At 45.1% G+C, this 14,220-nt stretch overlaps 2 protein-coding genes across 11 annotated transcripts in view; one reads left to right on the top strand and one right to left on the bottom strand.

The window, feature by feature from the left end:
• Positions 1 to 7,899, bottom strand: part of SUGP2 (SURP and G-patch domain containing 2) — a 25,436-nt gene extending 17,537 nt beyond the window's left edge. For 5 of the 9 annotated variants that reach the window (XR_005103665.1, XM_037383519.1, XM_037383520.1 and 2 more), the window contains exons 1-7: positions 7,590 to 7,653; positions 7,116 to 7,237; positions 4,280 to 5,962; positions 3,222 to 3,339; positions 2,014 to 2,522; positions 1,714 to 1,825; positions 389 to 909 (exon numbers count right to left, since the gene is read on the bottom strand). Coding sequence is in view for 7 of the 9 variants with exons in the window: in XM_037383519.1 (XP_037239416.1) it covers positions 389 to 909; positions 1,714 to 1,825; positions 2,014 to 2,522; positions 3,222 to 3,339; positions 4,280 to 5,962; positions 7,116 to 7,236 (3,064 nt within the window). In the remaining 2 variants the exon portion in view is untranslated. Of the gene's footprint in view, positions 1 to 388; positions 910 to 1,713; positions 1,826 to 2,013; positions 2,523 to 3,221; positions 3,340 to 4,279; positions 5,963 to 7,115; positions 7,238 to 7,522; positions 7,658 to 7,790 lie in introns of those variants that run through there. The other 4 variants (XR_005103666.1, XM_037383517.1, XM_037383524.1 and 1 more) reach the window with 4 other exon arrangements.
• Positions 7,723 to 14,220, top strand: ARMC6 (armadillo repeat containing 6). 2 transcript variants are annotated; one of them, XM_037383572.1, is made up of 8 exons: positions 7,723 to 7,821; positions 8,746 to 8,898; positions 9,347 to 9,429; positions 10,122 to 10,692; positions 11,165 to 11,310; positions 11,860 to 11,991; positions 12,506 to 12,643; positions 13,488 to 14,163. In XM_037383572.1, the coding sequence occupies exons 2-8, from the start codon at positions 8,778 to 8,780 to the stop codon at positions 13,698 to 13,700; spliced, it is 1,404 nt and encodes a 467-aa protein (XP_037239469.1). In that variant the 5' UTR covers positions 7,723 to 7,821; positions 8,746 to 8,777; the 3' UTR covers positions 13,701 to 14,163. The 2 variants fall into 2 exon arrangements, with proteins under 2 accessions (XP_037239469.1, XP_037239468.1); XM_037383571.1 differs by lacking the exon at positions 7,723 to 7,821 and adding an exon at positions 8,084 to 8,180 and having other exon boundaries at positions 13,488 to 14,220.

The raw sequence follows: 14,220 nt of genomic DNA, 5'->3' as shown, positions 1-14,220 counted from the left end.
ATTCAGTGCTATACTTAAGTCTGTTAAACCTTCCATACACTGATAAAATAAACCCCACAACAACTACTACCATGAGTTTTTTAAGCAGCAGAGAGGGTAACATTCACATATACTTAGAGAATATCTGAGGAATGATGTTTGATGCAAGAAAATAGTTCAGGAATGATGTTTGATGCAAACTTTGCTATTGCACTGCAGTGCAAAGACCGTTACACAATTTACTCAGATTCTCCTTTGTCAGTTGAATGAACCCTTAAAGAGAATATTTTGTTCATTTTTATATTAAAAATTTTAATTCTTTTAGTCAGTAAGTCAGTAACAAAGTACATAAAAATCAGGAATTCTGTACTTACTGACACCTACAAAATATCTTTGAAGTAACACTCACCTTTTGGTTCTTCTATGAGGCAAATCCTTTTAGATGCAGGAATCATACCAACTTTCAGAGACTTGCTGCTGATTCGTTTGCGAGGAAACAGGGCACCAGGAGCAGGAGTTGATGCCTGTGTCGACAGATTTGGTATACCACCATCAGATGAGGTGGCTAGCTGCATTTCACCTGTTGAAATTTCCTCTCCTGTTTTGGAAATCATTTCTTCAGCTAGGTTTTCCACACTTCTACCTGCTGACATGTCATCCTCTTCTCCCTCCTCTGCTTGCTCCATTTCCATTTCTTCCAAAGGCTGGGAGATATCCTCCTCAAACTCGGCTTCCTCCTCATTATCTTCTTCCTCCTCTTCTTCTTCATCCTCTTCCTCTTCTGAAATATCCAAATTTCTCTCTTCAGGTTTAGCACTTTCCCCAGTATCAGTTGCTTCTGACACAGCACTGAAGTTAATAGATGGACATAACTCATAGACTTTCATTCGGTAAAATTTGAAAGCAGAACTGTTACGATCCTGTAGAAACCTGAGCAAAAATTACAGTGAAAGTAACATCAGAATTTATTTTTTTTTTTAGCTAGATTAGAAATAAATCTCTTTATTAATTTTAGAATGGTCATTCCAGGTGTTTTTGTAAAACTGCAGGATTTCCTGACAACATGTACTAGGAACACCAATCATTCTCAATTCTTACAGACTGCTTTTTACAACACAGTTTGAGAAGTCCTGATAAAGGATTCAGTACAATTATCTTCATTATATAGATGGAGAAACTAAGAACCTAGCTCTGGATGACCCAGAAGCAAACAGCAGACCCCAGAAGAGAATTTCGGGTCTTCCAAATTTGAGTCATGCAGTTTATGTGGAAATAGGTGTATTGATTCTGAGAGACAGAAGAGAGAACAGAGCTCCATTTTTGTTGGCACAGTATGACTAAAAGAGAAAAACCTGCTAATTTACACTGGAGCACTTAAAAAACCAACAAGATTGCAAATAGTTTGGCAGAACACTGTTTCAAGATGCAAGCTGATTACTTAGGATATGAAAAAAACAAAAAACCACCACGTATATCACCACCATATATATCAGTGCATGTACGCATTTGGGAGAAGTGTCTTTCTTTCTTGGGTATTTCAGATATTCACCATTAATGGAGGTGCTGAGCAGGACAACAGGCAGTATTGCTCAAAATCCTCTGTTCCTAAACACATTGAATAAAAGCATACATCTCAACAAACAATAAAAGGAAATACCTCCTTAGTAACTGTTTAGATGTATTTTGATTTTTCTTATCGGCCCATGTACAGAGATAAATGTGTGGGTTACTCACCAAAGGTCTGGGTTATCTGCACTGTTGTCTATGCTGAACTGCTCAATTTCTGGTCCTACCTGAGCAACAAACTTGGCAAGCTTCTCAGCAGTTTCCATTGTTTTAGCATCCACTGCAAGAAACAGAATGCTCGTCATCTACAGCTTCATACAAAATCTGCATTGCTGGAAGGTCAATACAGCTAAGAACTATCTTCTTTAGCAAAATAAATGATTTTTAAAATTTCCAGCAGAACATTCTATACAGTTCTTTTCTCATGTAATTTGCAATTGAAAAATCTAATGATGGATCTTCACTTACCGTCAGGAAACTGAGAGGACAATGGTGGGAAAAGTTCAGGCGGTGCTAATAAATCCTCGGAATCTGCCCTTTCTTCTGCTGGCAGAGAGACCTCTGAACTGGTAGCACATTGTGAGGATGAGGCTGTATCGAGGGAAGAGTTCTTCTCAGACAGGCTGGTTTCCGATACAGAAGGCTTTGACTGGACTGAACCTTGAAGATGCTTGTCTTGGTGCTTCAGCGCTGTACCAGCTGAAAGCACAGTCTGTGTCCCTATGGTTGCTCTCCTCACCCTCCTTCCTCGAATACCATGCTGTGTGAGAATTCCAAGCCTTTTTCTTTTAAATAGCCTTCTCTTAATACTTGCGACTTTCCTGGCATACAACATGGCCCTGACTGATTCTGTTGCAGATTCTTCTAGTGTTCTGCCCTCACCACCCGCTTCCTTTCCAGATGATGTCCGCCTTTGCATCTCTGATAACTTCAGTCTGTAATACTTGTATTCTAGACTATCTTCATCAGACAAGAACCTAAATAAAACCATATAAATAAAATGAAAGCCTAAGCTGAAAGCACCAACTAATCTCAAATTCTCAGATCAGAAACTCGGTAGCAATCGATCCTTTTTTCCAGGGGTATACATAAGTTGCTACATTAATGTTAGCCTGCACACGTTCTTCTCAGAATAACAGCCATCTCCACTTCTAAAGCAGTAAGTATGCCAAGCAAATAAATGATGGAGGGTTTTGACATAAATCATTTGTCTAGTAATTAATAAGCTACGCTGCAATTCACATGTGAGGACATACTGTCATATTAAAAGATCATTATGTTTGGAAGTGTCTCAGCTTTCCTTTTCCAACATTATTCCTAGAACGCAAGTTCCCTAAATCTGTTAACTTACTCTATGTTTATATCAACTACATGTGCTTACTATTTTCATCTCGTAAATGTAAATTGCTTTTAAGGTCTTGTATTTGGATTGACATAGAGTCATTATTGACAGATCAAAAGGAATGCGACCTATTAGACAAAAGAGAAGCAACAGGACGATTTCCAGGGATATCAGGAAGTATAATTAGCTTAGGAAACGTTTTCATAAAGTATGATTAAATATACAGTAGGCTTTGCTCTTACACCCATTGAATGAAATACTGAATTTAATTAAACCTATTCCAAATAACTTAATCAGAGAGTAGTGTTACAACATACTGTTCAAACACACCTACCAATATTCAGGACAGTTCTTTTGAGCATTTCTCTCTTTGGCAGACAAGGTTCCTGAAACAATGCTATTCACTAGCTGTTCAATTGTCTCTACGACTTTTCGATCAGCTCGCTGTGGGGCTGTAGGAAGAAACAAAAAGCAGTCATTGTATTATCCTCATCAACGGAGTATCAGTATGTTGCCTTTTTTATTCTTTGACACACTGACATTTGCAATTTTTCAACATATTAATACAAAATAGGCTGCACTTAATACTACAATAAATTAAGGAAACTTCAGAAACTCTGTTTTCTCAACTCAGCTTACATTCCAGAACAGTTTATAACAAGAAGCACCATGGTTTAAAAAACTTTGCCATCCTGGGCAAGTTAAGCCATCCTTTAAAAGGCAATTCCTTATTGCACCAAAAGGATTTTGTGCAAAGTAAGTCTGCTTGAACACTGCTCTGAAGGGGCGAGTTCCAAATTATTAGCTGTTCAGTGTCAGTGCTGCAAGACCGCCCTGCAAAAGTATCTGAGGTTCAAGCAGGAAACACCTGAGCAGTACAGTAATGAGTAAGAATGCTTTAGAGGGTGAACTAGATGGCCTAATACAGTGGAGGAGACAGTATTCCTATGGATGGTAGTATATAAACAACTTGAAAGAAATATGCCTGCAATCTGATATAAGTGCTAATGGTAACATCTCCAACTTTGCTTATATGCAAATACTTACTCTGTGATGTAGCCAGTTACAGCTGTGGTGCTGGCCTCCCTACCTCGAAGTTGTGAAGCCGGAGGGTAGGGCAGCTGACGCAGCCAAGGGCACAAGGTGAAAATCCTAGTTTTAAAGCATAAGCACGTGCAGGAGAGGGGAGGAAGGAGACATGCTTTCATCCACAAAACTGAAAGCGATTGCTACAACAGATATATTTACTACCTGCCTCAGCACTGCTAGGGGTTTACATGGAATTCCCAGAGTTAGGAATTCCTGACCTAATGAAACCATAAAAATGAAGACAAAACACTAGCAACAACTAAAGAAAGTATATACTGCAAAGTGCCTTACAAGTTCACTCACTTTTAACTTTTGTGTCAGGAGAGGGTTTTTTAAGCTGTGCTGTGGACTCTGGCTCAGTTTTTTTCATCTGAATTGGATATCCACTCTTCTCCAACCAAGCCTTCAAGTTTTCAATGTACTCTCTTCCAAACAAAGTTGAATCATCAAAGTTTGGGAACAGTGTTGGTGCTGGAGCCATTTCCTGGAGCCCTACAGCTTCAAGTATTTTCTCTTGCCTGAAAACAGATGCTAGAGCAAAGGTCTGACCCAGAAGAGCTAAGGACTTACGACACAGAGAAACAGTGGTCTCAAAAGCACTTGCCATTTCTCTTGGATTACCAAACCCACTTGTCTTAATGCTCAACTCATACGCATTGCAGGCCATAAGTAGCGGTGTAACACCTTTCAGTAGGCGGTCTTGTAGCCTCATTATGTATTTATCAAAAGGTTTTATTATTTCAAAGAAGCAGTTCTTTGTTTTCACAGCACCTTTGTCCAATAGCATATTTAAAAACTCATTGTCCACTTTGGGAGTTTTCAGAGCAGCATGTTGTAAACTCTTGATAGTAAAGAAACAATAATCTCTGTGTTCTGGCTTTAAGGAGCATTTGAACGAAGCAAGCATTTTTGCACACGTTTCTGTCTCTAGCTCGAAGAGAGCTCCGAAGAGCCGGGAAAATTCTGCATCGTTTTTTATTGCATGAAACCCAGCCCATTTTATAATTTCTATTCCAAATGTTGAAAAAATGTCTGATTTATCCACAAGGTCAAAACTGAGATTTCTGAAAACATGCGCGGGCTTTGGGAGCCTGAGGATAGGTCTCTGGGTTGTTATAGTTGGCCTCTGATTAGGTCGCGGAGGCAACTTTTGATTAGGGCGCTGGACAGTCACTGGCCTCTGGTTTGGTCGTTCAGCAGCTTCTGGCATTTGATCAGGTTGCATCGCTGGCTTCTGATCAAGGCTCGGTTGCAGTTTTTTAGTGTTCCATTTCTTTAGGGGAGTTTTGATCTCTCCTTTGAATACTTTAGTTTTAACGGCACCCCTTGTAATACGCTTTCCTCGCAGAGCTCTTCCCCTGCCAATGCTGCCCCTCCGTATTGGGGGTCGGAACTCACTGTCAGCTTGAATTCCAAAGTCTACATCATACTCCTGATTTTCCATGTTGCCATATTCATCTTCCATGAGTCCCGGTGATCTAAAATCACCTAAAATATCTGAAGAACTAAAATCAGTTTCATGTGGTCCAGTGGATTCCCAAGAGTCAGGAGGGCCATAGTCCTGGTCATGAGAAGCCAGGGCCCCATACTCCCGGTCATGGGAAGCTGGGCGTCCGTATTCCCGATCATGGGAGGCTGGGCGCCCATACTCCCTATCACGAGATGCTGGGCGCCCATACTCCCGATTATGTGAAGCAGGACGCCCATACTCCCGATCATGAGAAGCTGGATGCCCATACTCCCGGTCACGAGATGCTGGACGACCAAATTCCCGGTCACGAGACGCTGGGCGGCCGTACTGTTCATGGTAGTAGTTATCTTTCCTTATGAGAGGACTAGTAGATCTATAAGAAGGTCCTGGATAGTCATCTCTAGGGTCTTCAGTCCAGTCATCATGTGGATGGTGCTGGGCGTTGTCATGAGTGTATCTTCCATCATCATGAAAACTGTCTTCATATCTTGGTCTTGGGATTGGCCTTGAATGAGCTGCAATGATAAAAACATAAATACACCGAGGGATTGCAAGCGGTATTAAAAAAATTTTTAATAAACACATTTAGACACCTACAGGAGTCAACATATCATAACTTCTGAAGAACAGTACACATCTCTAATTTTAGGATATTCCCATTTGCTTTCTTACATACATTGAATAATTCATAATAAGTAAAAAGCAACAAATTATTAGCAATGCCTAAACCGACGTTACAAAAAAATTTATTAAAACTAACTCACTAAAGCTGAAACACCAGTTCCACTATAAACCCCATTTTATACTTGCTCACAACCTTCTCAGTCTAGGAAGACGCTAATGCTGTGCAAGTAATGCTTCCATTCAGATTTCTTGGATGCAAAAATATGGAAAGCATGCACTTTCTGTTTCCACACTGAATGGTGGAATTCCACAGTTGAACAGAAGACTGTATTTTCTGCAAACTCATACACAATTATCTAAGACAACGTTAAAGTCAGAGATACCAGAATTGCCTGCCAAGTATCCAAGATTCCCTATTCCCTAATTCCAGTTGTCAAATTCAGGAAGTACAGAATAGTTGAACAAATTAAGTACTTAAATAAATGATTTCTCCGGAGCTTATACAACATTAAAAAAACAGAAGAGACCCCATTTTAAAACTCTCAATTTCCTATGAATGTAATCCAAGTTATTTTTCTAGGCATTTTATATACCCAATATAGAAGATAAAAGAATTTGCAATCATGTTTTGTATATGTGCACCAAATTAAAGTCCTGCCTTCAGCTTTTCCTTCGAAACTAACACAAAATACAAAGCCTTCAGATGCACTCCTACACTTATTTAACTTATCAGGTATCAACAGAATTCCACCCTGCAGCGGTGCCTCTGGAGAGCTCCCTGAAATGGGACCCACTCCCCAGCGCAGCCTCAACAAAATTCCTTTGTCTGAAATTTGGGTTTTTTGCCTGGAATTTGCATTCCACATTGGAACAGCATCAGTCATACCAAGCTATTAGACTCTTCAATAAAAATGGACGTGGAAAAACACCGGCACAAGTCCACGTTTGTGGCAAACCCCGGGAAATGGAAGGCACGGAACGTGACAGAGCTGTCACCAGAAGGGCTAGTTTAACCCGCGGCACACCGCGCCCGGGTTTCCTTACCTTTGAAATGATGGATGGTGTCCTCTATAGCATCGCTGCGGTCCATGCGGTACCTCTTCACTTTGTCCTGCACCACAGCATCGAACGTCTCCCGTGTGATCCGCCGGGAGGCCATTTTCATCCTGTAGCACAACAGCACAATGCGGTCCCTGCCCGGAGCACGGCCGCCGGGGAGCGGCCCCCCGCTGCCGACACCTTCCCGGCCCCGGAGCCCCACCGGGGCTCGGCCCGGGCGGATCGCCGTGAGTGCGAGGCGGCGGTCAGCTCCCCCCTGTCCCGCGCCCGGCGGCCCGGCCTGAGGCGAGCGGCAGCGTGAGGGGCAGCCGCGCCCGCTGGCGCCCCCCGCCCCTCACCGGCCGCCCCCCGGCAGCCCGCCGCCCCCCGCTGCCACAGCCGCAGGCACCCACCGGCAGGAGGCGACGCCCCTGGCCCGCCCCGCGGCCCGCCCCCGCCGGGAGCCGGCCCTGCCCTCACCGAGGCGGCGCCCCCCGCCCCGGTCCCGCAGCCTCCCCGCCACACGGGAATCTCCCAGCAGCCCCCGCGGGACGCGGCTCGCCCCGCCCCCCAGCGCCGCGCCTGCGCACCGCGGGGGCTGCCGCCACGCACGCGCGGCCTCCCCAGCCCCCAGAGGCGGGCGGTGTCGGGGCAGCGCTGCCGTGACGGCTCGGTACTCACGGGGAGGGCGCGGGCCCCAGTCGACGGCGCGGTAAGCAGAACAGGAGCGGCTCGCTGCTTCCCGCGCCGTCGGCGGGGCCGCGGGGCACCCGCTACCGCGCAGGCCGGGCCCCGGAGCGTGCGGCGTAGTGCGCCTGCGCGGGAGGCGCGGCCGCATGCGCAGTTGGATGCGGCGGGATCTTTTTCGCGCCGCGTTTTTTGGAGTGAGGGGTGTTAGCGCGACTATTTGCACTGGCGCATGCGCACTGGGAGGGCTGGGTGGTGGAGGGCGGGGCCGTTCCCGCCCCCTGCGTACGGTGGCCGAGTGGTGCCAGCGCGGTGAGCCCGCGGCTCTTTGTCAGGCGGGAGGAGCCCGTTGGGGAGCGGCGCTGCAGGCGGCGAGGGACCCAGGTGGGTCGTGACGAGAACCGAGGCCCGTTATACGCCCGGGAGCTCCCCCGCTACCTGCGTCCGGTTCCTGGGCCCTCTCTGCGGCAGAGCCTCCCCGAAAGGCTGGGGAACGGGACCCACCCGACCGGCTGGGCCTGCTGAGGGGGGTGCGGGGGCGGACCGGGCCCTGCTGTGGTAGGGGCTCGGGGCTAGGCCGGGGGGCGCAGGGCCGTGTTGGCCCTCGAGCCTGCAGTGTCTCAGGGCCCAGCGTGCCCGGGCAGGCCGCCCACCGTACCCCTGCGGCAAGCGAGGGGCAGCGGGAGCCCTGTCACGTTAACACACCTCTGCAGCAGAGCACTAGCAGCTTCCCCAGCCAGATCCTGGGCCTCTGAAATTTCTCCTTAGCTCTTTTAGTTGCTCTGTTTCTGCCCATTAAAAACCACCAAAACCACTTATCCCTGTGAACATGTATTTTTGGGTTTGAGTTCTTGCTTTTGTTTTGAAGCAGAGCAAGTCACTACCTTTGGTTCAGGTTAGCATTAGAAGGCTTTGCACCAAAACTAATTGTGGACTGTCTTAATGACAGGGTAAGGAGGCGGTTTATCCCATTAGAGTAAAATGGGATCGAAACAGATTGCGCAAGAAACGTTTGATGATGCAGTGCAAGAAAACATTACAGAATTTGAAATGGATCCAGAAGAAGCTGTGAGAGAAGCTGTGCAGCAGTTTGAGTCCCAAGGTATTGTAAATTCATCTGCTTCTGCAGTTGAGATTATTACAGGCTGAGGTTTTACATATCTTAACTGTTAGTAGAACCTGCATGCAAAGATTGATCCTCCCGTATTGAAAAGAAGCCTTTGTGAAGTGGAACATAGATACCATTAATGCTAACCTAGTTTTGTGGAGTAATTATGACTGAAAAAACTGCTTTGACTGAAACTGCAGGGTGCAGTTTGGTCAATGAAACTAAATGTTTGGGGTTTTTTTCCTTAGTTGACATTTAGCTAAACTGATGCTTTGTTCCAGGCGTATTTGACCATTACATTAGAGCTTTAGTAACATTTCAGCATCTTTGTGCATTGATCCATGCTTTGCAATAAGTTCATCTTTGTTTGCTGTGTTAACTTGACAATTTTTACCCAAGCTCCTGTAACTAATATTAATCTTGGTTTTGTTTTTCCTTTTAGGTGTTGATCTAAGCAATATTGTGAAAGCTGTGCGACAGCCTGCCTCTGAAAACGGTCAAAAGCAAAAGCACGAAATTTTGCTGGTAGGAGCACAAATTTCTGTTGTCTTCTAAGGATCACAGTTATATAATAGTTTAAGTAATAGACTAAGAATAATGAGATATCCCTTCTACTTCTGCCTCTGCCCCATTTCTCTGTGAGCTCTTCAACAAGCAGTTAATCCCATCTGTTTTGCAAACTAGCAGTAATATAAAAGTTCAGAGAGCTAGCTTGCGCTTTTCAGTGGAAGAATCGGTGTGAGTGCAGAGTGCCAGCAGAGACTGCCTTTTGTGACTTGGAAGCAGTTTCTGCTGTTACCAGGTAAACTCAAACGACAGAAGGACTTTAATGAAAGGCATACAAGTAAGCTAAGCGGTAGCTGTTAGCTAGCTCTTCTGAGGGTAGATGAGAAGATTGAATACAGTCCCTCGTCAGTAAGAACATAAAAATACTCATGCACACCACTGACCCCTGTGAAATGTGCTGGTTGGGCCCAGTTCACCCACTACTGGTCAGACTGGCATACAGAGGTGGCAGAAGTACAGAGAAGCCTCTGTTCCTCCAAGGGTCCTGTGCATGAAGACAAAATGCTGCTTTTTAAGACAGCTATTTCTTAAATATGTCAAACTAAATTTATAAGATGACAACCATTATAAATAAACAAGTTTGACTGTGAAGAACTGCTCTTGTTCCTGCACAGTTCAGATCAGAAGTTAACTCTCGTTCTCTTCTTTAGACTTTAGATTCCCTTGGGAGAGCTGTTGCTGACTCTGATCTCGCTGAGATGGCCGAGCAGCTAGTGGTCTTCACTGATCAGTGCAAAGAACAGCTGGCTTTCCGCTACCTGGCTGGGCAGAATGGTGCCTATTCTGTGGTGTTCTCTGCCTGCCAGTTGGCTTCAGGAGACAGAAATTTAATGCTGAAAGCCTTTTACACTCTGTCTGCCATCTTGGATGGGCAGCCAGACCTACTTGACTCTGCTGGCCAGGATCTGCTGTTACAAACTCTGCAAGAATATAGGGAGGATGCAGAAATGACACTGGCTGGGATCCGATGCATTCGGCATGCCTGTCTGAAACACGAGCAGAACCGTCAGGACTTCGTGAAAGGTGGAGTTCTGCCACTTCTGACTGGAGCTATAGTCCAGCACGGAGACAGTGCTGATGTTGTCCGAACAGCCTCCTCGGCGCTCAGGATCATGACGTTTGATGATGACATCCGTGTGCCCTTTGGTCATGCTCATGATCATGCTAAAATGATAGTGCTGGAAAATGATGGGTTAAGAGTCCTCATTGAAGCTGCAAAAGGTAAAATTAACCCCATAATTTTGAATCATCTGTGCCTTCTTATCTGAGAACTGTGCTTTGTCATAACCTGAAGCTCCCCAGAGATGATTCAGAAATTTGCTACTAAAATTATATTTAATTCTGTGATGAATTGTGCCCCGAGAAAGAAAAATATGACTGCTCCAGAGGCTATCAGCAGCACCAGGGTGGCAGTTATCAGAGCTATTTGTCAGTCTGTCAAGGGAGTGTTTTACAGCCCAGTGCAGGTTTACAAGCACTTTATTCCTGCTGAGGTACTTCGTTCTTGCCGAGAAAAGATACTGTATCAGTCTAGGTGGAGAATGCACAGAATGTCACCTGTGCTATTTTAATACAATAAATGTAATATACTGTTTGCTTTTTTTTTTTTTTAAACGAAGCAAAGTAAAGCACCTTGATTCTGCAGCACCCCTCCTTGCTTGTAGTCACTCCATTCATCATCTCTCCTCTACAGCATTCACAGATAACTCCAGTGTTCTCAGTGAACTGTGTGCCACCCTTTCTCGCCTTTCTGTCAGGAATGAATTCTGTCAAGAAATTGTGGACCTTGGCGGCTTAAATTTTATGGTGGCTCTGCTGGCTGACTGCATCGACCACCCGGTGAGCGATACAAAGTGTACTTGGGAGCGGAGGTAAAGCAGCAGGGCTTGCTTTTCATTTTGAAGTCCTGGCTGTGAATGGGCCTCGGACTGTGCATTATTCTAGGGGCAGTTGGGGTTGAAACCCAAACACTGATCCCCATTTACAGCCTTATATACAGAACTAGGTTATATGTGCTCTCTGGGGTAAGAATGTGTCCATTCTGAGCCCCTTGCTCACAGTTACGTCCTCAGTCCTCCATGAGCAGAGCTCTGCTTGCTCCTAGAAGAGCTGAGCTTCTGGTTTTCCACTATTCTAGCTAGAAGAGATTCAAGAGGATTTAGATTCAAGTCCCAGAGAGTTGATGTTTGATTCTTTAAGCTTCTTTAAAAACCTTGGCCAAATTAACAAGATTCCTTACTACTCTGTCTAGCAAGAAAGTATGACTGAGTATAGTGTTGGTCGTTGTAGTTGAGAATTACAGCTATTTGCATGAAGTTGCTGCTTGGCTTTCAGAAGTCTGTAAAACACTGCCCAGCTTTCTAAGCTGTTTTTTCTTGATGAACGCAGGATGTGGTGAAGCAGGTGCTGAGTGCCATCCGAGCAGTTGCTGGTAATGATGATGTGAAAGATGCCATTGTTAACGCTGGGGGAACCGACCTCATTGTGCTTGCTATAAGCCATCACCTTGCCAACGCTCAGGTATGCACCAAAGTGGCTGGTGAAGTGGCGCCAGGGCTGGGAATGGAGATCAGGTTTGGGCTGTATAATGTGGCAGCGTAACTTGTCTTGCTTGTGTGGGGGAACAACCCAGAGCGTTGCTCTGACCTATGTTAAACAGCTTATGCTAAGAGCAGATACGTTCTAAGTAGAGTTGTTAGATGATTGCAACTGAGCAGTGTATTAAACCTTTTAATACCTGGTTGTTGTAGAGGGGTTAAGTGCATGGTTTGGCAAAGATTTGTGTAAATTGAAAGGTATGTCCACTTTAATATATTAAGGGGTTTTCTTGTTCCCGAATCAGATGTGGGATACAGTGTTCTACACCTCTGGGGTGTAAAACTTGATTTACATGCTAGAGAAGCAGGATATGTCAGTGGAAGAAATCTTTAAAAAAAAAAATATTTTTTTTGAAATTGACAGAAAAAAGGACAGCCTTTTTTCCCTGAAAGCAACATTTTAAGCCAGTGAGTGTTTCTTCCCCTTTGTCTTGCAGATCTGTGAGCAGGGTTGTGCAGCCTTGTGCATGTTGGCTTTGCGCAAACCTGAGAACTGTAATGTCATCATGGAAGGTGGAGGGGCGTTGGCAGCTCTTCAGGCTATGAAAGCACACCCACGGGAAGTGGCTGTACAGGTATGTGCCTTGGAGTACTTGATTATTCAGGACTGATGTTGGCAGTGTTCACTGTTTCACTGGGCTTGTGTCCTTTACTTGACAAATACCAAAAGGTTCTGAGTGTGTTGGGAATGCAGCATCTAAACGCAGGACTCCCTACATGTGTCATCCTGATGGGATCAGAGCAAAACTTAGTTTGGGTTTTAAATCCACCTGAATTCAGGTTGAAGCAACTGTGGAATGCTGTGCTTCTCTTCTAGGCATTACTTTTCCTCCTCCTTGAAAGAGTGGGAGGAGGATAGGCTCTTTCAAACCCAGCCTGTGCTATGATGATATCTGTCCTATAGGAAACATTGCCATCTGTTCCCAGTGTTGAATAAAACACCTACATGGCAAGAAGTTAGCCTCTGGTTTTGCATGCGAGTCTTGGTAGATTCTGTGTCCACCTCTGTGCTCCCCTGAGCATTAAAATACTGTAGAAAATATTTTCTGAAAGCGTAGTTTAAGCTAAGTGCCAGGGAAGGTGGCCAGAACATCATACAAGGGTGTGGAAAGGTGGGTCTGCTCTAACTGGAGAATTCTGTCTTAGCATTATTTAAAGATTGGTGTTTGAGATTTGCTGGTCTTCTGACAGAAGCAGGAGGCTTGGTTGTATAAACTTCAGTGTGAAATAGCATCCATACTTTTGTCCATGGATTTTATACTTCCAGAAAATAATTTGTGGAGGTCTACAGCATCTCACATTGGCCCAGAAAATATTCTTTCAGTTGGAGCCATCTCTGCTTTGTGTGCGCCAGCATCCTACGCAGGTGGTATTTCCCAACAAAAGAAGCTAATATCTCTGATTTACCTCTTTCCTCAGAAACAGGCTTGCATGCTGATCCGCAACCTGGTCTCCCGGAGCCGGGACTTTTCTCAGCCCATCTTAGAGATGGGAGCTGAGAACCTAATCACAGAAGCTCGTGCAGCACACAAGGACTGCGATGATGTGGCCAAAGCTGCGCTGAGGGATCTTGGCTGTAAAGTGGAGCTCCGAGAGCTGTGGACAGGTCAGAAGGGAAGCCTAGCTCAGTGAATCGTCACTCCACTGAGCAGTGGAGCTTCAACACATCTATGTATGTGAAGTCTAAGGGGGGAAACCAAGTGGCGTGAATTAATTTGCAGTTACATTGAACTGAAATATCTGAAGCAAATGCCTGGCTTGTGAGGCTGCAGTGAACTTTGTATTGGGAGCTACAGCTGAAATGGCTTTATGCATTCGCAGGCTGCAAATCAACTCTGTGTAGTAACATTCCCCGAATCATCTAATGCCTGAAGATGATTTGCTTCCCCCTGTTGTTATGTATGTTCCCCATGTACAGAACGGGGTCGTTCCCACGTGCTCTACTCTATACAGTAAGAGCAAAAGTGGCTCTTTTCTGATAGGAGTTTGGTATGTACTGTGGCAGCTGGTTCAGATTTGTTCCTCTGCTCTCTGCCAACGGAGGCTAGCAGTCTGGTCTGGTAACAGGATGGATGAGGAGGAATCCCATCGCTTATGAATGTGTTCTGTCCTCTTGTACTGTTCTACTAACTGTCATTTACTGCTGACCATA

The sequence above is a fragment of the Falco rusticolus genome, chromosome 4, assembly GCF_015220075.1.
Source record: "Falco rusticolus isolate bFalRus1 chromosome 4, bFalRus1.pri, whole genome shotgun sequence".
Lineage (NCBI taxonomy): Eukaryota > Metazoa > Chordata > Aves > Falconiformes > Falconidae > Falco > Falco rusticolus.
This window is presented reverse-complemented; position numbering and strand designations above follow the sequence as displayed.

Bases quoted from the DNA above. Each gene is read 5' to 3' on its own strand.
- ARMC6 (XM_037383571.1), top strand. From the start codon at position 8,778: ATGGGATCGAAACAGATTGCGCAAGAAACGTTTGATGATGCAGTGCAA. The intron at 9,430-10,121 runs GTAGGAGCACAA...TCTCTTCTTTAG, and splicing joins AAAAGCACGAAATTTTGCTG to ACTTTAGATTCCCTTGGGAG. The intron at 10,693-11,164 runs GTAAAATTAACC...TCTCCTCTACAG, and splicing joins CCTCATTGAAGCTGCAAAAG to CATTCACAGATAACTCCAGT.